Here is a 20,742-nt window from a genome sequence, read left to right on the forward strand (position 1 = left end):
ACTTGAAAATAGTTGGAGCTTGTTGCTCGAAATATCTTTTTGCAGACTTGAAAATAGTTGGAGCTTGTTGCTCGAAGTGGTATGCACCATGCAGACAAAATATGGCGTAGAACGACGTCGTGTTTCGGCTAGGATGCTTGTTTTCTTGGGTTTGGGCAATTGTCCCCAGCGTGACTGAGCTCACTTGTTTTTGACAAGTTGCTTGTTTACATGTGAAATTTGTGTGTGGAAAATGTGTAATCTTATTAAACAGCTCAAGCCAGGGAGTCAATACATATCATGCAGCGTTAGTAGTGAAATAAAAACGTTTCCGGCTTGACAAAACCGTTGACATGAAACATGAAACATAATTTGACGGTGATTCACACCGAAGCACACGTTTACAGTTTGACTCAATTATATCAATTTTTTTTGTTACTGAATTATAAGTTATATACACGCACGCAGCTTTTCATGGAATATACATCGATGAATTAACATAACTAATGAATTTTGAAAAGTGTTATTAAGCGAATAAAATATATATTTTACAACACAGAAAATGGTCGAGTGCAGATTGCACATGCACTTACTTAACAGAGGAAAAGATGTCAGTCGGGGCGACCGCGTGAATGTCATTTTCGTGATTGGCGTTCGATCGACTTGTTCTGGAGGAGTGCTGTCGCTGCAGGCGGTTGTTGGAGATCACTGGAGCAGGAGAGCGTGTCCTGATGCGTTTGGGAGTCAAAGGTCGTTTCATTTTCGGTGATTTGTTGGTCTGTCTGGTGTTAAGTCTTTAATCAAGGGTTATGAAATCCGATGACGCGAACGCGTAGATGTGAATGGAATGCACCAGGTATTCTGAATGCGATATCTCTTCGTCTTCAGTAGAGTCCCACGAAATCTCAGCAGCCTCGTAGATGACCAATATGTCGGCTCGCTCAGGGAATGAATTTGGCAAGTTCGAACCTCTGGGGTACCAGTTTGTAACGCCTCCTTCTCTAGGGCCCGTTAGGCGGCAAGTATGGCGTCTCAAGGGAATAGATAAGTTGATAACCGAAGACTCGTCTTCCTCAGGACGTGACCACAATGGTTTTGAAGGTGCTGCGTGCGTTAGAGCAATCCAGTTGAGTTGGTCACGGTTGACCTCGCGTCTAGCAACAGCAGAGAGCTGCAGTGTGCGTCTCTGGGCTCGGTTAATTTCTTCTTCGTCGTCTTCACGGTTTATAGCTCGTCTATGATGTCTAGAATAGTTAGAAAGTCTTTCGGACGTGGCGGACCTACGTCGAGTCAATCCCCTGATCTCAGCTCGGTTCATAGCACTATCTCATAATGTTAGGCACACACAGAGTTGATTAATACTCTGTATTTTCTTGAATATTTGCTTTAGGCGATATCGTCAGTCTAGCTCTTGATCAGCTAGTAACAACTGAAAAATAGCAGTGAAAAATAGAAGTCCAATAGAAGGCCGAAAACATCAAAGTCTACGCCTATATAACAGTGCGAAACATAGGCCGGTGTACGAATTCTTTTTCTCATATTACTTATATTATTCATTTTAAGGTAGCCATGTAAATTATAGTGCCATAGCGCCATTTAGTGAACACCATATGCTTTTTACACAGGGTGGAAACGACGCGTTCTACACGAATCACGACTGCGGAAACACTGAAAATGCCGACGGAAATATGTGTCAAAAGGGAATAAATACTATGTTTACTGTTAGATCTTTCTGGAACCCGAAAAATGGCTGAAAATAACTTATGACTACCATGGAAACGGAAATATAAACATTAGTCTCTGCAGAAATGAGGGTAAACACTTCCTTTTCGTGGTGTGCAACGTTATTGCGAAATAACATGCTATCGTTATCATAAACATTGCACAATAATGTTGCAACCGTTACAAAAGCCTACTAATTTTATCCTTGGGGTCACCGCAACTTGGCAAATGTTATCAAGCGGTCACAGCACAGAAAGGTTGAGAACCGCTGGTCTAAACCCTGGCACGCGGGCCACTTGCGGTACCTTTTGTGCGGCCCGCGAACACTTTCTGTATACAATCTTCGAATCTAGCCGGAGCCCCAAATAGCAGGTCAAATATGTATCTATTGTGAGGCAATAAGAGCGTTTGCGCTCCTTGTGACGACATAAACGTGTTGATTTTTTTCTCTGTGTTGCAATCATCGGGTTTCTGTGATAATGCTATATGTTCCAAAACATGAAGTCAATTAGAATAGCAAAATCAGTCTTTTGACGAAGAGATTCTCCCTTACCAAGTATTTACCTAACCATACTGTGGACCTTTACCTGCTATGAGTAGCAGGTTACAGCAGTTAAACATGCAAAGGTTAAACTCATTTTATTAAACTGCATAATTAGTTCTCACAAATTAATTGCATACCAAATACGATTGCACATTTTTGTTAAACTTAAGAACCTCGCTTGGTGCTTTTGCCCCAACACTGGTAAACCCTAAAAAAACAGTAAAACTCAACAAATAAAATGTTTCATTGGGAAAACATTTATACAAATAAATCGATAACCATCCACTGGTCGACTACAGTGAACGTTAAAACGTGCTATCATAGAGCGTCCGAGAAGTTTATTGTAATTCATTATAGGTCAAGGTCGCATATTCTGCTTTGGGCGACTTTGGTCATTCCTTGTTCATCCTTGGTAACCCGGAGCAGACTATTGGCAAATGGTGATTTCGCAAGTTGCTCGACGAAGTAGTTGTCGTGGGTGATAACTAGCAACTGGAAGTTGGGTTGATTTGAGCGGGCCTCGATGATGCTACAAATAGGATGAATATTTCAAATAATCACCAAAAGTACAAGCCCGAAACCCGACCTACACCCGAAGTATTTTTGAGAACCACGTTTGAGGCCACGGGAAAGACCAAAACAACAAACACAATAGACAATTGGTCTTGAACAAGCCGTTTTAGGGCAGTTTGACATTAGGTCAGGTCGAGCAACTGGCTACTTAGCAAGTTTAATTTATTCCCGAATTACAACTCTGGTACACGGTGATATATTTGTCTTAGCTGTGCTTCTGTTCCAGACAGAAAAAAACAAATTGGGTAGAACAGCGCGGTTTCATCCATTTGTCCAAATTGCACTACATACTTAGCCTAGCGGTTCTCAAACTGGGGTCCGCGGTCCTTTAGGGTTCCGTGAGGCAATTTTGGGGGGACCGCGAAGCGATTGAAGTAATTCTATAATCTTATTTAGCGTCAGTTTGTGCCACTGAATAAGTTTAAATCTAATGTAGAATTGAGAACCAACTGTGTCCATTGCTAAAAAATAGCCTTTATTGAATGACAACTATCAAAAGTGCAATTGTTCGCGCACAATCGCAACGCTTTTTTATCTAGTCTGTGATGTCACAAACTGTCGTTGGATAATTATTATGCCCAATTTTGCATAAATAGCTAAAATCCTTCAATCAACTTTCGTATTTCTGAAATACACATTCCAGCTAAAGGACCGAGAGCCCTCGAAATAATGGCAAAGGGACCGTTTTGAAAAAATAATGAAAAAGTTTGAGAACCACTGACTTAGCCTATAAGTAGTGTTTTACCAACGGTCAACGCGTGGGTAATAACTAGGGCGATTATTTTTTGACTTGTCAAAATTTTTAGAATAGGTCAAAAATTGTTTACAAAGTCAAAATATTTTACAAAGTTAAAATCGTTTACAAACTGCAATGTCGTGGTGTTGTAGAGGTTGCACTACCAGTGAAATAATCATTTTACACCTTGTAGCTTACTTTATACAGTTATAATTGGCCCATTGCCTAATTATTGCGAATCATAAACCGTCAAGGGAGTGAAATAATTAGGTTGGTATGGCGTGATGCTCCACACATCTCAAAACGTGCAAAGTTTTGGTAGGTCCCAAGTCATTTTATGGCAGCTGTAGGTTAGGTGCACCTCTTGCTTCGGTTTTGTATTAGACACTTCATGTATCTTTCGTTTAGACCAGGGGCGGGCAACTTCTCCAGTCGGCGGGCCTGATATGGGAAAATGAAGTACTTAGCGGGCCGGATTCCTGAATCGATACATTAATCGCGTATTTATCCAGTGATTTGAAACGGATTTTTGACCACCTAAACCAGGGGTGGGGAACCTTTTTGTTTATAAAAGCTACCTAACGATTTATCGACACTCGTGTAGGCCGCATAGACTATTTCCCAGGCCAAGGGCAGTGATGTTCAAACTTTTTGACTTACAGAATGGTCGTTTTGCTATTTCCTCGTAGTTTGTAGGCCTTACAGTCTTTTTTTAAAAAAATTTAATTAAAATTCCTCACTACATTTTCATCTTCACTATAACATTCAGGATTTATTTAACCTAGAAATTGCTGAACTTGGAGTTTTTGGTAGTCCTAACTATGGAAATCGCTTTATGTACCACTATGGGACCACATGGGTCTTGTTTGAAAACCGCTGCCCTGGAACTAATCAAAAAATAATCTGCAATAAAGTCAAAAATACGTTTCTGTCTATTTTTTTCAGCGCCTGGTGCAGTCGGTTATATCAACATCTTAAAAATGTATTTTGCCATCGAAGGCCGCACTTAGTGCCCTGAAAGGCCGCATGTGGCCTTTAGGCCGCAGGTTCCCCACCCCTGAACCCAGTCTGCAGAGTGTGGCAGCTGCACGCGCGATTATTTTTTGTAAAAAAAAATTTTGCACGCTAATTTTGGGGGGTTGCACGCGGAAATTTCGCTCCAAATGCGTTTAATTGGCCTGTCTTGACTTCTTTTACTTGCTATGCGCCTGCTGAACTTGGCCTCGCACGCGAACTTACGGGTCGTGCACGCGCGCACGCGGGACATGTTGGTCCTTCACGCACGAGATCTCGTCGGGAACTGCCATGTTCTGCAGACTGGCCCTAAACTAGGCTATACGTGTGGAAACAAAGAAAACCGTTAAAGTAGGACACACACAAGGTTGGTAGTTATGTCGTAACAATGGACGTATGGTGTAATGGTAACAACGGCGGGAAATTTTTTTGCTATTGGGGAGCGTTACTATGTGCGTTACAACTGTAATTTGACGTAGTAAGCAAGTAATGGGGGATTGCGGCAGACTGTGGCCGCGGGCCACATTATCATGTAAGACCGGAAACTGTCCGCGGGCCGCTCAAAATCCCGTCGCGCGCCGGATCCGGCCCGCGGGCCGTATGTTGCCCACCCCTGGTTTAGACAAATGTATTGAATAATTTTCGTTGTGTCTTAGCTGTAGTTTTTTGGCAATGGTTTTTATTTAGCTTATTCCCTTTTCAGAATAGGCTAGGTCTGTGTTCAGATTTTTGCCCTTCTGTTAGACTTTTGCACATTCTTTCGATCTAGTTAGATTAGCCTAGCCATATTTTAACTTTTTGAACGATAATGCGTAATTTAACTACTTGAATTCTTCATAGGTCAAAATTTTCTCAAAAAAAAAGTTTTTTAAAGTCAAAATTTGTCAAAATTTTCAATTTGTAGGTCAAAATTTTTCGTTTTTTAGGTCAAAAAATAATCGCCCTAGTAATAACCTACCGAGAAGCTATATTGTCCTGGTATTTAAAGACTAGTAGCTTTTATAGCAACCAAACAAGTACGGTTTGCTGGACCAACACAGTCCGAGTAAACACATAAGCATCAGAGCTTTGAAAGTTGACCAATATGTGGTTACCAAGGAAACAATCAGCAGATTAGGACATTCCTGCACAAAACATAATTAGGGCGTTGCCCGAAATGCCAAAAGGTTAATCTACTTTTAACAACCATACAATTCCCCCCCCCCCCCCCCAAAAAAAAAATTCATCGCAAAATTAATGAAACTCAATATTAATACGCTACACTTACTTAATCAGGGATTCGGCCAGGTTATCAATGTTGTCACGATCCAAGTTGGTAGTGGGTTCGTCCAACGCCAAAATGCCACAGTTTGTACAAAACGTTTCAGCCAATGCAAGGCGGATGACAAGCGAGGCCATGACCTGAAAATGCAAAAATCAGTTATCATACCCAACAAAAAATTATTTATCATACCCAGCATAACCATTCATTCACAAAAATTACCGTAAGCATACAAACATGGGTTGCGTATGTTTACGTACCAACGTGGTAAATCGGGTGGTAAAATAATTGTGGTTTACGTGGTAAATCGGGCAACTTTTTATGACCCTTGTAAGCAGACAATGGTGCTTGTGATTCGATTACTGGCTGGTTGATACTGCCGAGCCTATATGTGGCTCAGTTGCTAGAGCGCCAGCCACGAAAAGATATACATGTGTACAACTTACTTATCATGTAATAGCCCAATGTTTTTAATTTCTAATAGTCTGGCTATTGTCAAATTAACTCGTTACGACTGATTCTTTAATAGGCCTCGTGTAGTATGATTCTCCCCTTGTCATTACCTTTTGTCCTGCGCTACACCGTCCCTTCATATCCATCTCGGTATCTTCTAAACACATCACCACTCTATAGTTGAAAACCCGACGTGATGAGGTGCCTAATCCTGGCGTGCTGTCATCACGTATTTTGATGTTGTGAATGTCTATAGAGTGACGCTATTTAATAAAGTGAATATATGCAAACACGTGAAGAAATCAATAAAATTCAGTCATAACGCAGAAATCAAATGCTGTTAAGGTTTAGAATAAACAAACCTTTTATGTAATGGATAACCTTTAACCGAAATTATTTTATTTTTGTTTGTTTGTCGAAGGTCTGCTGCACATCGTTACATTTGAAAAAACTGAGGTATTTACATACTTAACTGTGGTTTCTGCGCATAGTAGGTTCTATACAGATAAAAAACGTGCTTTTTGACCTGTGGGTAATTACTGCAGGGGGCAATGTGTATTTTTTCAGGAAGTAATTGCCTTATCAATTTTAGTAGCGATAAAAGGTACCAGGATAAATCGTAAATCATCATCACACCTTTGCCAGTATATGTCTTCTGCCACAAATCCCGTATAATTTCGTTAATTTGATTCATTTTCATCTTGTGGAGATGTATGATGGAGTGATTTAGTGCTTCATGACATTTGAGCAGGTCTTTTGAAACGATGTCATCGAAAACCCAATCCACAAAACACTGTCTGTAATTCGCTTCTGCGTTTCTTTACGTAAAAACATTTACAAAATTAGATAGCAAAGTTAGGTGTCGAAAATCTTTCAACTAATTTTAAGATTGGGTTGAGTTAAGTGTATTTCGCTTGCACGAAAAAATGTAGCAGCACAATTGAGCTAACAGATTTAACAATTTCGCTTTATAGTACGGTGAGCTGTAGAGCGTTCATTCTATTTTCAACAAATTGTGTCCTTTACCGTTTTGCGCTCCATAACGTTTTAACATTGCGCAGTTATTTCCGGCTTGGTGAGCTATTTCCGACTTGTTTTAGTGCTATTATGTCGCTATTTTTTCTTTTACCAAGCGAAATAAACTCAACTTAATTTCACCAACGCGAAAGGGCGGATAACAATACATGGTAAACGCGCTGCAGCTACACCGTTACTACAGGAAAAACGTTGGTTAAACATAATCTAACCGGATTACGTTACGAAATTTGACTAAACAATCACATAAGATTTTTGACATTAAGTAGTCTACATTTATTTTCACCTCTTGGTAGGTTATACCTAAAATCTCCATCATGAAATTAACACTTATAGATTTACGTAATTGTACAGAAAAGATTTAAATTGTTTGAAATCTGAAAATTGACTGAAGTTATATACTCATATTGATTGGTATTTTTGGTATTTTTTTTACCTTACTATAGATTTACTTACTTATTTATTTCTGAATCAAGATTCTTTCGAATTGTTGAAAGTCGATCCTCACATATTGCCTTTTCTGTCGTCAAAGACTGTTCCTTTTGTTTCAATAATTCACACTGTGTTTTTAAATCACTGATAGCTCTGCGATAGAGAGGCAAACCATTTGTAAAAATATAAAAAATAAGCATGCGGCGCGTTAAACTAAAATTTGCTTTAGCGGTACACTTTGCAGGTAAACATAACAAAAGTTGTTCAAATAATGTTAATTTAACTTTATTGTGGTGGGTAAGGATGCTTTTGTTACCAACAACAAAATTATGAGCTTTGAAACATTTTAATTCACACCAGCATTACAGGGAATGTTTGCACTTTAAAATAGGACATATTTCGCGACACACTTGAAAATCTCTTACGGCACACAGTTTGAGAATCACTGATCTACAACTTACATACCAGAAAAATGCAATTTACATGTTATAAAGCACCAGGGATACCAACACAACTTAAGTGTCACCTCTCTTTGGTCACGCATTATACAAACTTGGGAACAAAACGACTTACGTTTTTATGTTTAGAGCATCCAGTTCATCAATATCAGTTTTCAATTTTTCAATTTCTTTCTTCACTTTCTTAATATTCAAACGTTTGTCCCAAAGAGAGATGTTGTCCTCGATGTCACGCAGACAAGTCTGACAAAAACGTATTTCACAAATATGTACATAAAAAGCGAAAAAAAAAGCTTGCTCGTCGTGTCATAGTTCCGTCATGTCATAAAGTTATGGTTACCGTATGAGGTGAATAGGCACCAGTTTGGAATAACCACTTTAGCGGACCTAATTGCATTTGTTTGAAATTGTTTATCCCCAATGCATCGGGTGGCGGTAAAAACTTATAATCAATTGTAAACTGTCCTTCGTAAAGTATACTGCTTGTGAGTGTCTACGAAATGCGTTTTCCGTAGGTCCAGTAAAACAGTGAAAAATATAGGTCAGAGTGAACAAATACCTTGCATCTAGTAATTTCTTGTTGCAGTTTTTCAATTGCTTCCAATTTCCGAATACTTTCCATGATCTTCTGTGGAAAGAAAGATACCGTCGTGCCATTTGCAAATAGGCTACTTTAATAAGACTGACCAAAAAGTTCCACTCATGTTTACCAAATTTTTGCACACCTATTAACAAGCAGTAACTCGACAGTTATGTTTATGAATAAACATTCAGCCACATTTTATCATTCCAGTCTTAAACATTGCCCACTTTATAATTGATTCAGGTTGGTAAGACTTAAAGCTGAGGTCAGAAGTAAAATAACATAACATTACCTGCAATTCACTTTCCTTGTCAGTGTAACGCTCAACATCGTTTTGCAAGTTCATAAACTTTTCCATGTCCGATTTGACATCAAGCAATCGTTGGTTAGCTTTGTCAAACCACTCCTTGTTGCTTGTGATAATTTTGCTTTTTTCCGCCTCTTTCTGTTCTTCTTTTCTAAAAAGATGCCTTTACACTATTTGCTTCGTGTTAAAATTTTATCCTCGTTGCCCGCCTAGTCGACTTTAAATTGTTGACTGCAATTTAGTTAAACCCATGGGGTTTTACTGAAACATAACAATATCGCTCAAGTTTCCTACTTGTGGCCGACATCTGAACAACCTATGTGAGGACCACACGATTGCGCTAAACCCAAAAAATACTGCATAGCGTTTTTGATACACATACTTTACAAGGACATTGCCAGCTTTGGTGGGTTACATTGGGATTTTGTAGGTGGTTTTGTGCAAGGAGTCAAGCCGCTTGTCATATCAGGTTCGGTTCGGGTTCACTTCGTTTTGTTTTTAAGGGTTCGGGTTCGGTTCAGGTTTTTAAAAATGTATATTTTCGGGTTCGGATTTTGTTCCGGTTTGGGCAAATTATCCGGCCCGAATCGGTTAGTTCTACCCATCATCTACCTGGTCTTATCAAACTCAAAAAGAATTTTCACCGTGCACTGTTAATTTTGACACGCCCTATAAGTGTTACCTCGCGTATTCTTAAGTGGGCTGTTTTGAAATAAAATCGCAAAATATAAAACATACTGCATTTTTTTACTGGTTCGGTTCCGGTTCGGGTCCAACGCCAAACAAAATATGGCCAGTTAGACAATGCCAGTTGTTTGTTTTCTTCAATTCTTATTTTACACAACATCTTTCAAACCTTTGAAGTGGCACGAGACTGGTTTCAAGTTCGACGATTTCGGAGTTGATCTGTGGAATGTCTTCGGAGAAACTGATTTGTTTTCGCTGTAGCTCTTGATATCGTTGTCGAGTCGATTCCAAATGCAAAATTTCCGACTGTATCGATAACACATACAGTGCGTAATAAAGTGAAAACACAAAGCAAGGTTCTTAATATTCTCAGCAATAAATACAAGCCAATATGTGCGTCAGGCGAAATAAAATCAACAGAAGAAACGTAACTTACTACCGGTATGTTTTATACACAGATTGCTGAGAATGTCACTGTATCTGCAGATCAACGGCAGTTCTCACGTAACGCAAAAATATCTTTCTGAGACAACAGTTTCTGATAATGACTCGGGTTTAAACTTGCCGTTTAGTAAATAATTATTTGTCAATAGTTGCAAAGACCTAATACGGCCTTTATGGCCCTTTACCAAAAAATACAGATATTAAATTGTCATAAATCAAACACTCATATTTTTGTGGTCAACGGTACTGAAGGAACTGAATTTGATTGAAGTATTGGTCTAATTTGATTCGTTGTGTAGATTTACTTTATACAACTGTAAATTTCATTCGTCCCTCACCTGAATAGAGTTGACCTCTTTATTATGGTCATTAATTAATTTAGTGTGTTTCTCATCTCTCCGCCGATTGCTCTCAAGTTCATGCGTTACTGTAAAAAGAATTTTATAAGTGTTGGCTTTTTTACCACAAAAGATAGGTGTGTTCTTCTCACTGGAGCACTGTGGTGACTTTTTATGTGTTGATTTTAATACCATTGCGTTCTTAACTAATCAATTTACCCCAACTGAATGCAATATGTCTGATCGTTGAGTTTCCCTACTAAGATTCAAACGAAGATTCGTCAACCCTTTATTCATTTATGAGCAAAACAAAGCATTGGAATCAAACCTGTTTTAAGATCCTGGTAAAGCTTAGCCTTTTCAGCGTTGGCCTCCTCTGAGGTCTTTGGGGACGACTCAGATACAAGTGATTGTAGTTCGTGGAGGTCTTTGCTCAGACTTTTAATATCCTTCTACAACTCAGTAACAAGTCAAAATGTCAAAGATATGTTTCTTTCCTTAAGGTTAAGCAAACACTACTCACTAATTTAAACTAATCCACACTATGATAGTGAATGGCTTAGGTATAAAAAAACTACATACTGAACAAACGTTTCGTCCTACTTGCATATGAACAAAGTTATCAAAGTTAGGTTATCTTAACACAGTTATTAAAGTTAAGTTTATCATCCAACTGGTCTAATGCGGAACGTTTTGCCCACCGGGACGATAGGGCTTTTTCGGCGACACAATTGCACAAAAACAATCACTTTGCAGGAGCTGCTCAACGTTAATTAAATGTTGAAGGGCGAATAAATGAAGGCCTATTTAATTGACTAAACTCTCTCGGCTGCACCGTCATTACCTTGAGTTTCAATTCTTTTTGTTTTTACAACAAATGTGAGTAATTTAGGCTACCTGTAAATTTTCGACCCTTCCCACATCGACTTGACATGACTCCAACTTTCTCTTATCTGCTTTTAAACGTGCCAGCTCATCATCTAAAGCATTCTTGTCCTCACTGGCAGCCTTGATGTTCTGATCAAAAGTGACCAGACTGGCACGGAGTTTGGGAATTTTCTCATCCATTTCTGTTCTACAAAAACAAGACCGATTTTTTACGATTATTATTTTATATCAGCGTATTATATTAAAGTATGCAAAGAGGCGGTACTGGTGAACATGAATTGCAACAAAACAGTATCATTGAGACTGAATGCTTTGATTTAAGCTGTGCAGTCGGTTTGTCACTATGAATCAGACATGTAGCAATGTGGTGCTGCATGAATGCTGGACTCTTGTCCTTATCACCAATTGTTCTACCAACCCAAAATAAACAAAATTTTGTTAACTGCTTTGATATGTTGTCTTCAAGAATTTTGCAATTATTTATCTTGCGTGAAAGTTCAATGGTGCTGCTTCTGGGAATATCTTCCAGATCCTTCTGTAGTTTTTCGATCAACTGATCAACCTCCTGGCAAAAATATGCAATTCATCAAACTATATCTTACTATTTAAAAGAATCGAGTCAATACATGATAAGCTGTGAGATACCAAAGTAAAATAAGCTGCAGACAGTGCACACTGTTTCGACCTATTAGGTCTGTGAAACAGTATGTACTGTCTGTAAGTTATCTTAGTTTGGTTTGAAGATATCTAAAGAGAAGGGCCAAAAAATGTCAGACACTAATATTTGTAAAAACAGAAATGCATGTTTAGTACCTACCGACGCTTCTCCGAAGGGTCTTTGACACATGGGGCAGGGAATATCAGTTTTTTTATGCTGCCCCTTAGGTTTGAGTTTCCTGAGAAACATTTTGTAAATAAATTGCTTTCCATCAGCCAAACCTTAAAGGAAAAAGATAAGTGTTTTTGTTTCAGGTGCTTGATTTGATTTTTCTGATGACCACTAACTGCATTAGAATGTAAACATAACTGCATTAGAATGTAAACAAAACGGCTTATAAAACATTTGTTGGGTGAAAAAATATGGATTTTGTTTACGGAAAGAAAAGGGGTTTAAACGCAATAAGAAAAGCCAGAGACACTTACAAACACCACAGCAAGTACCTATGCCTTCTTGCAAATCTTTAATTTCTGTTTTAAGCTGAACAAGGCTGCTTTCAAAATCCTGGGATCCACAGATTGAAGAGTTACTCTTCTGTAGCTCATGCAACTCATTAAGTTTATTATTTAGCTCTTGATCCACTCCCTTTCGTTTTGTAAGTAGCTCTGTTTCTTCCGATCTTAACACCATGAAATTAAACTTAACAAAAATTATTATTTTTGCTCTCACTTTGATTTCAGATGTCAAAAGATAAAACTATAAATTTAATGTTGAAATATGTAGTAGAAGCTTCAATAAAATAAGTAAAAAAATACAGAAAAGTTCTGCAATCTCCAAACCATGAGGAAAATGGGTCAGTTCACAAACAAATTTTTGCCTTGACAAAAAATCTCACTTTTTAATGTCCAAGTTTTTCTGCACATTTTTGATTTCTTCTTCCATCTGATTAAACCATTCTGATATGGTAGATGTATTTGGGAACATTGGTGATGCAGATGACATTATTCCAACCTCTTGGAGAATTTTGCAATGTTTTTCTTGTGTTACCCTAATCGAATCTTCCTTTTTTCGTATTTCTTCTTGCTTTATTTCCACCCTAGACCTATGACAATTTAACCGATTCATTTGCTTCTTTGAAAGTCAATTATTTCCATATCAGTACAACAAATTGCTTACAAAACTCAATAAAAATGTATTCTTTACTAAAGTGTAAACGAAGTAAACAAGATGTACTTGGTATTGTACAAAAATTTGGATTTGAGTAGTTGACAATTTGCGAATTATTTTTTTGTTAAACAAAACATTTACCTGGTTTTAGTGTGTTTTTGAATCTCTTCTATTTCACCTTCAATGATTATGATTTCATCGTTTAGTTCAGACTTTTTGCTTGATAACTGATCAATTTTACACTGCACTGAGGCTGTGTCAAATGATGTCTCAAGCACTTTAAGTTTTGCATTCTGTAACACGCAATGCATGATAAAAGAGACATGGTATTTTAAGTGCAAATACGGTTGCTTGGACTCACAGCAGTTTCTTGTTTTTCCTCTAGCAAGTTGAGCTTTTGACTATCAGAGCTCTCTTCCAAATCAGCCAATTTTTTCTTCACCTGATATGTCAAAACAGTTAGCACACATAAATTAAACAGCATAGAGTTCAAAATAAGCTAGCCATACTGTTGTCCTTACAATTTGGGTTTATTTGAGTTGGCCTAAATAACATTAAAATACAAAAAATGATAATAATAGTGAATTTAATAATTTTTAAATACAAAAATGTGTTTAACAAAAATGAGTGAATTATAAAAAAATGAAAAATTATAATAAAGATTTTGCACAAACAATGCCAAATAAATCTCTTTTGTTGCTACTTGATGTGGTACTTAACTTCCACATAAATAAGCTATTGCTTCCAGGCATAACATATGAACAAATATTGCTCTTACAGCAGTTTTTTTTTACAAATAAGTAACATTCGATGTCCCATAAGACATATCTTGCAAAACAAATTTCTCATAAAGATATGCAATTATCCTGATGAGGGCATATGGCATGTCGAAACATTGGTATTTGTAATAAAAACTGCTGGAAGAGCAATACTTGTTTTTACCTCATCATGTTTCAATTCTTGCTTTTCAAGTTGCTCGTGTTTTAATTTGTATCTCTCTGATTTTTTAGTTATTTTTTGTCTTATTTCCTCCAGACTTTTGTCTAGTTGTTCTTCTTTATCAGTCAAATTGGCCTGCAAAAAACAAAATCCACACAGTAAAAAACTCAACTTATAGTTGATTTGATTTCTTATTTGGTGGTGGAGTCTATTAGTAATCTACAATGCACTAATGTAGTGGTTCTAGTCCACTGGGAAATTGCACACCAGTGGAAAATTATGCACATGCAGAGGGAAACTGTATAAGTCCAAAGTACCTGAATTATTGTTTTTAGTTTTCCTTAAATTTGTGACATCTTACATCTGGCTACACCACATGGCGAACAGCTAATATTTGTTGTTGGTACAGTACACAATAACATCATTATTAAAATAACAAAGGGGGGTATTCGAACTTGGTGATTGACTTTAATGGAAAACTACACCAAAAAATGTAGGAGCCACTATACTATTGGATGTGGCTAGATTTTTTTTGCCGATGAAAGTAAAACAGGGTATGTTACCCCTCAAACACCAAGTACATACAGAAGAATGATCTCATTTTTCATGGTTATGAAGTGTGGTTTACTTTGCCAATAAAATGCTAAATGACTGTACATTCTGACATATCACTTATTGGATTAACAATATAAATAGAGCTACCCCCTAATATAAAAGAGTTGTGATTAGGTAATATAAAAATAAATTAACAAGAATGTATAAATTGGAAATCAAGATGCAATGTGTATGTAGGTCAAAAAGGTCTTGATTTTGTCAAATAAAAACCTTTAAACATTTTTTCTCAAGAAACAAACCTTATGAGATTCTAGACTCTCATTTTGTTTGTTGACAAAATCTTGAAATACATCAGTGAATTCCTCTACTTGTTCTTCATTGATTTCATCCTGAACCATATCAGGCATGTTTAAGTTGTACAACTTTTTGCATTCATGCATCAGTTTTGACCGAGTACATTTTTTTGCAGCAGCATTTTCAAATTCATTTTCCAATGTTCCTGTATCACAAGATGTCAAAAAAACATATTAATATGATATATTGGTTGAAAAATCAAACAGAAAAACCAAACGTCTCTATGAACAGTTTTAAGTTAACCTTTTTTAACTAATTTCCGAAAAAAAAAATTATTATTAAAAAAATATTTATATTTGCCTTGTTGAATTAAAAGTTTGTTTTTTTCATCAATGAGATTTCCAAGGTCATTATTCAGCAATGGATTGACGTCTTTAATACATAATTTTAAACTTGATTGTTTTTCATCAAGGGCCTGTGTCTGTTTCATTTTTTTGACTTCTAATTGTTCCTCTGTAGCCTAAAATAAATAAAAAAGTTAAATTAAACTTAATCCATTTTTTGTATTTGATGAATATCCAAAATACATCTGTTTTAGAAAATTAAATTTTATCCTAATAATTTTTGTCCTTTAATGGACCTACATTAAATATTTTGGTTCTTTTTTCCAAATTTTTTTTCTCTTCCAACATTTGTTTTTGTTGACTTTTTAAGCCTTCCAGTTTTCTATCCATTTCACCAAGGGTGGACAGATTTTCTAATAATTTTTGTTTTTTCTGGTTGATTGGTATCAAGTTAGCCTTGGTCTCTTCTAAATTTTTTTTGGCTTCTTCCAATTTTCTTTCATTCTTCTGTACAAGCACATAGTTGAAAATTTGTTCTGTGCTTTCATTTATTGTTTTGAAAGTTATGGATTGATTATATGTTTTGGGTAAAGGTGATACTAGGCAGGGTTGCTCTTGGACCCAGTTATTGTTACCCACTCTCCAAAAATTATTGAATAAAAGATGCAAACAAATCTGGATTGCTGCATGTGCAAATATTTTTGAATCTGCTTTTTACACAAAAAACTAGAATATGCAATTATTCAGTTTAAAATAAATAAAAAAACGATAGGTTTTTAAACTTTCATGCAGTTAAATGAAAAAATGCGAATCACTGGAGTGCAATTAGCCCAATTTGTCTGTAAAACTTTTTTAGACATTGTACTATAGCAGTGGTTCCCTACCGGGGCGCCGCGGCACACTGGGGTGCCAATTGCAATGATCAGGCGTGCCGCGAGGCATTGATAATGCAATACTGCGATCCATTTAAATTTTAACCCCTTAAGTGCGGAATTTATTTATTGCTAACCGGGTTTCAGTGTGTACTAAGTTTCGCGCCTCGCAGTTATTCCCAGCTCCATTTTGGAGAGTCGCTGGCGGTAAGTGGATACTCCGCGGTAAGCCTTTGTTTTCTCGCCCAGGAAAAACAGAATGAAGAAGATTTCGACACACTGCGTTTCTTTTCATAAAAAAGTTTGAATAGCATAATGATGGAAAATTTAAGCTGATGCACAAGCAGATGCTTCTCGACAGGTTCTGGATAAAAATTGAAAATGAATATCCTTGCGTTGGAAAGAAAGCTATTGTGCTTTTGTTGCAGTTTCTGACCTATGTGAGAGTGGATTTTCCGTATTAACAAACATAAAAACTAAAAAACGAGAACGACTTATAGTCAAGGAAGAAGTGCGGGTGGCTTTATCGAATGTGCCTTCACATGTTAAGGCACTTTGTGCAAAAAGCCAAGCTCAAATTTCACACTGACTTTTGAACAATTACATTTATTTACACGCTATTCTATACAACTCATTTTGCTTTATTTAATACAGTTATTTGAAATACAGATACCTCATAAAATTGATCCAGTTTTGCCAGGGTGCCACAAACTATTTATCTCTTTGATAGGGTGCCGCAAGGTCAAAAAGATTGGGAACCACTGTACTATAGTATATACTGTCCACTAAGGTAAAAGAATAAAAAAGCTGACAATTTAAGAAATTCAACTAACTGTTTCATCCTGTTTAAGTGATTTGACTTTTTCATAATTGTTTTTGCGACTTTCCAGTTCGATTTTACCATATTCTGCTTTTTTTTTGTAATCCTTCTGTATCTCACTTATGTTATCCAATGCATTAGCGTACCTGTTTCAGAAAAGGCACATTTTGTTAAGCTTTTTAAATGACAGTCTAAACACAATCAGAGCATTGAGCCAATACATGGTAGGCTGTAGACAGTCACACTGTTTCGACCTACAAGGTCGAGTCAGCGCAGCTGGTGATGAAAGATTGGCTGTATGAGCTAATGTAGCCACTTTATGGCACTCCACTTTATAAGGAGAAACAGGTTGAAAAGCCATGCTTTGATTTCCTTATAGGTATAGAGACTTTATAGATAAAAACAGTGTGTACTGTCTGCAGTTATTCTATTTTGGGAATCATACAGCACTTGTTTAATGACTGACCGGTCAACAGCAAAAAGGTCATCAAACTTTTCTTTTAGAGGTTTCCCCCCTTCCATAGGCCAAGTTGAGTCCTCTTGATGGCAAAAAATGACATAATTAAGAACAGCATCAGAAACACTCAGTGTTTTTTCCATTTGCTCATTCACATCAGATTGTTTTGATGCAAAGGGTACCCATTGCCCATCTCTGAAAAGAAAACAAAAGGTTGAAGGTTCTAATCCTATCTCAGTCACTTGTGTTTCCTTCAGCAAGAAACTTGAGTGGCATTGGTCCTACCCAGTAGTTACCTAAAACTAAATTGAGGTCACCCAATGGCTAAGCCGAATATTAAACAAAAAATGATTTAACAGACTTGCAACAAAACAGCTCGACAGCAGACTCATTGTGAGCATGATGCATTCAGGGATTTCCCACTGACTGAGGATAAAAATGAAACAAACATACTGAATTTTTCATAGGCAATGCAACTCTACTAAGATCACCTTTCTGTTGCTATAACCACATCAGTAATGTTTTCTGAGATTTTGTCTCCATTTCGGGTTGACTTAAGATTTCGCTTCACCAAGATCTTCTTGCCCTTTAGATTTTGAATTTCCAAACTGACCTAAAATTTTTAAATGACTTCACACTTGGAAAGATGCACATTATTAACTGTAGGATTAATAATTTTCAACACAAGAAGATTTTTGTGAAATAAACAACAGAGAAATGGTTAAGATGTCCAAGTAAAGGCAACATCATTTTGTTAAACAAATACATAAATTCGCCATATACAAATAGATAGGGCCAGAATCTAAAAATAGCCAATTGTGGTGCCAGCTGCACCCTTTTTGTTTCAACTCTTGCTTTACATGTTTACCCGTATGTTATCAGTCTTTATTATTATACATGGTCACTGAAACAAACAAACTAAATTGATTGATTATAAAATAGACATAATTCAAAAAAGTTTGAAAACCACATGTCAGCAATAAAATCCAACATTTATATAAAATTGACGAAAAATTGCACTTTTTGACATTGAACGGTCGCAATGAATAGCTATGGATTGCAAGCAAAACACTTTTCAACTGTAAAAAAATAGTAATATACCTTTGCCTGTACTTGATCTTTTTGTGAAAGGTTTAGATCATGAACAAAACCACTCTTTTTTGCTCCTGTTGTAGCATACTTTAAGCACTCAATAATTGTCTGAAAATCGGTTTGATTTAGAAGCTCAAAATTAATGATTTAAACTATAACTTAAAAGTAGTTCAACAAACCAAAATTATTGTTAAATTAAAATAATTTCTGACACAAAAGCATTGAAATTGTTTTTCAGGTTTTACATAAAACCAGTCAATTTATATTTCTGCCTTGACTGAAAGTTTGAATAATTAGAGCTAAACCTTTACCCACAGTCCAAACTTGCAGGCACTATTTAGATTTGGGTTGCTTTAAAAAAATCGCATTTAATTTGCCTTGCAAATGAGAAACAAACTAAAATAGTTAAAATTATTAATAAAATATTTCCAACTCACTGTTTTTCCTGCCCCATTTGGTCCAACAAGCAGGGTGAGAGGCCGTTCGAACTCAATATTTTCTTTTTTATCTGGACCAAATGAGCGAATGCCAAGTACGGACAATTTATTGATACAATACATATTTATTCACGAACTATATTTCTTTGTATTTCCATCTCACCAAGCACCTGTTAACATTGTTTATAGATTTTAGCCGCTTTTATTTTAAATCTTGACGTGTTCGTAACACAAATGATTAATTTACTCTTGTTACTGCTTGGCTTGTTTGAACACTGACTGAATCAATACTGCTTTATTACATAGCATCTTAACCTGTGTAGTAGCACCCACCAACTGTAAATATATTGTGGGCGGCATTTACTTCTTCAAACATTACATCCCGTAAAATTTTGTAGATAAAAAGCTCCCTGTGAAAAATAAATATAATGTTTAGGAATTGTGATTTTAAAGATACAGGATTTTTGCAAAATTTTAGCTAAAATAGCATCAAAGTAATATAAATAATGTTGTTAAAAGCCAGATGAAAACACAAAAGGCTTTTAAAACAATGAAAATATCAAACAAAAAGTTTACCCAACACTATTTAAACAAAAACAGGTTACCTCATACTAATGCACACAATGGTTTAGTTCCTCTTTCACTGAACAATTAAAATAATGGAAATTCCCCAACACAAAACTTCAGATTTTATCACTAGAAGGGTGGCATAGCACATATTGTCATTGCACATACACTGTGATATATATATATATGTATGTCCTACACTTATTTTATAATCGGTCCCATATCAGCCACTGTCTTTGAAAGCCTTAGTTGTTTCTGCAGGCCAAAACTCATGGGTCTCCCACACATGCAAAGTTGTAAATAATGCATTTTACAAAACAACTATGATAAATGTTAGTGCTGTCTGTTTAAACAGGACCATTAAAAATGTAGAAAAGGGGACCCATAATTACTATTCAATTTGGTTGGTTGAAAATAACAGTGTTTTTTTTTGAGGTAGGTTGTGATTTTTAATAAACATAACACCGGTACCAAGGTGCTGAGTTTATTTCTTTGTGAAAACATGTCATATAATTGCACTAAATCAATACCATCATCAAAGCCAGCACAAAGTTGAAATAGCACAAAGCGCTGAATTGTGTCTTCTTTTTTGACAACCAATAATACATCTGTGTTAATTAACCCTAAGTTGCCAAGTGGAGTGATTACTTGGAACATTACGTTGGATCAGAAGATGTAGAAGTAACTTCACAAATGAAGGAGAGGCTGTCCGAAAAACCAGTCTTCCTTCAAAGGAACGCGAATCAATTGAGAATGTGTTAATTAACCCTACATTTTTTTTTAAAAGTGATAATGCAGCCCACCCTAATATAACCAGAAGCCAAAAATTTAATGATTTTGTTGCAAACCTAAGAGATACAAAAGTATGGAGGTCAAGAGTATTCAAAACAATCAACATTTATTGCATTTTTTGAGAGGAAAAGTGTTTATATTTGAACTTATTAATAGTATCATAGTAAATGATTGCTACTCAACCCATTGCTTTTAGCATATCAAACTGCAGCAAAACAAAGTCAGTAATTTGTCATTATTGATCAGCTTACACAATCTTCAGTTTTGTAAAACATGTTTTATCAGGCAATACAG

At 36.3% G+C, this 20,742-nt stretch overlaps 1 protein-coding gene and 1 long non-coding RNA gene across 2 annotated transcripts; one reads left to right on the forward strand and one right to left on the reverse strand.

Moving 5' to 3' along the window:
* Nucleotides 1–379: 379 nt before the first annotated feature.
* Nucleotides 380–4,479, forward strand: LOC145230727 (uncharacterized). Its single transcript, XR_013860743.1, has 2 exons — nt 380–729; nt 1,605–4,479. It is a non-coding gene; the product is annotated as an uncharacterized LOC145230727 (long non-coding RNA).
* On the reverse strand, nt 2,324–20,675 carry LOC145230725 (DNA repair protein RAD50-like). Its single transcript, XM_080096233.1, has 29 exons — nt 19,695–20,675; nt 19,423–19,499; nt 19,090–19,259; nt 18,662–18,760; nt 18,052–18,173; nt 17,570–17,755; nt 17,117–17,249; nt 15,712–15,918; nt 15,428–15,587; nt 15,073–15,272; nt 14,222–14,353; nt 13,641–13,721; nt 13,421–13,572; nt 13,008–13,214; nt 12,616–12,791; nt 12,272–12,393; nt 11,898–12,019; nt 11,464–11,641; nt 10,895–11,018; nt 10,567–10,655; nt 9,954–10,090; nt 9,083–9,248; nt 8,767–8,835; nt 8,323–8,450; nt 7,774–7,902; nt 6,919–7,100; nt 6,393–6,532; nt 5,836–5,969; nt 2,324–2,774 (listed from the first exon to the last, which is right to left on the reverse strand). Exons 3-29 carry the CDS (start codon nt 19,210–19,212, stop codon nt 2,597–2,599), a joined length of 3,876 nt encoding a protein of 1,291 aa, XP_079952359.1. The 5' UTR covers nt 19,213–19,259; nt 19,423–19,499; nt 19,695–20,675; the 3' UTR covers nt 2,324–2,596.
* Between the last annotated feature and the right edge of the window lie 67 nt (nt 20,676–20,742).

The sequence above is a fragment of the Phallusia mammillata genome, chromosome 5, assembly GCF_965637545.1.
Source record: "Phallusia mammillata chromosome 5, kaPhaMamm4.hap1.1, whole genome shotgun sequence".
Classification (NCBI taxonomy): Eukaryota; Metazoa; Chordata; class Ascidiacea; order Phlebobranchia; family Ascidiidae; genus Phallusia; species Phallusia mammillata.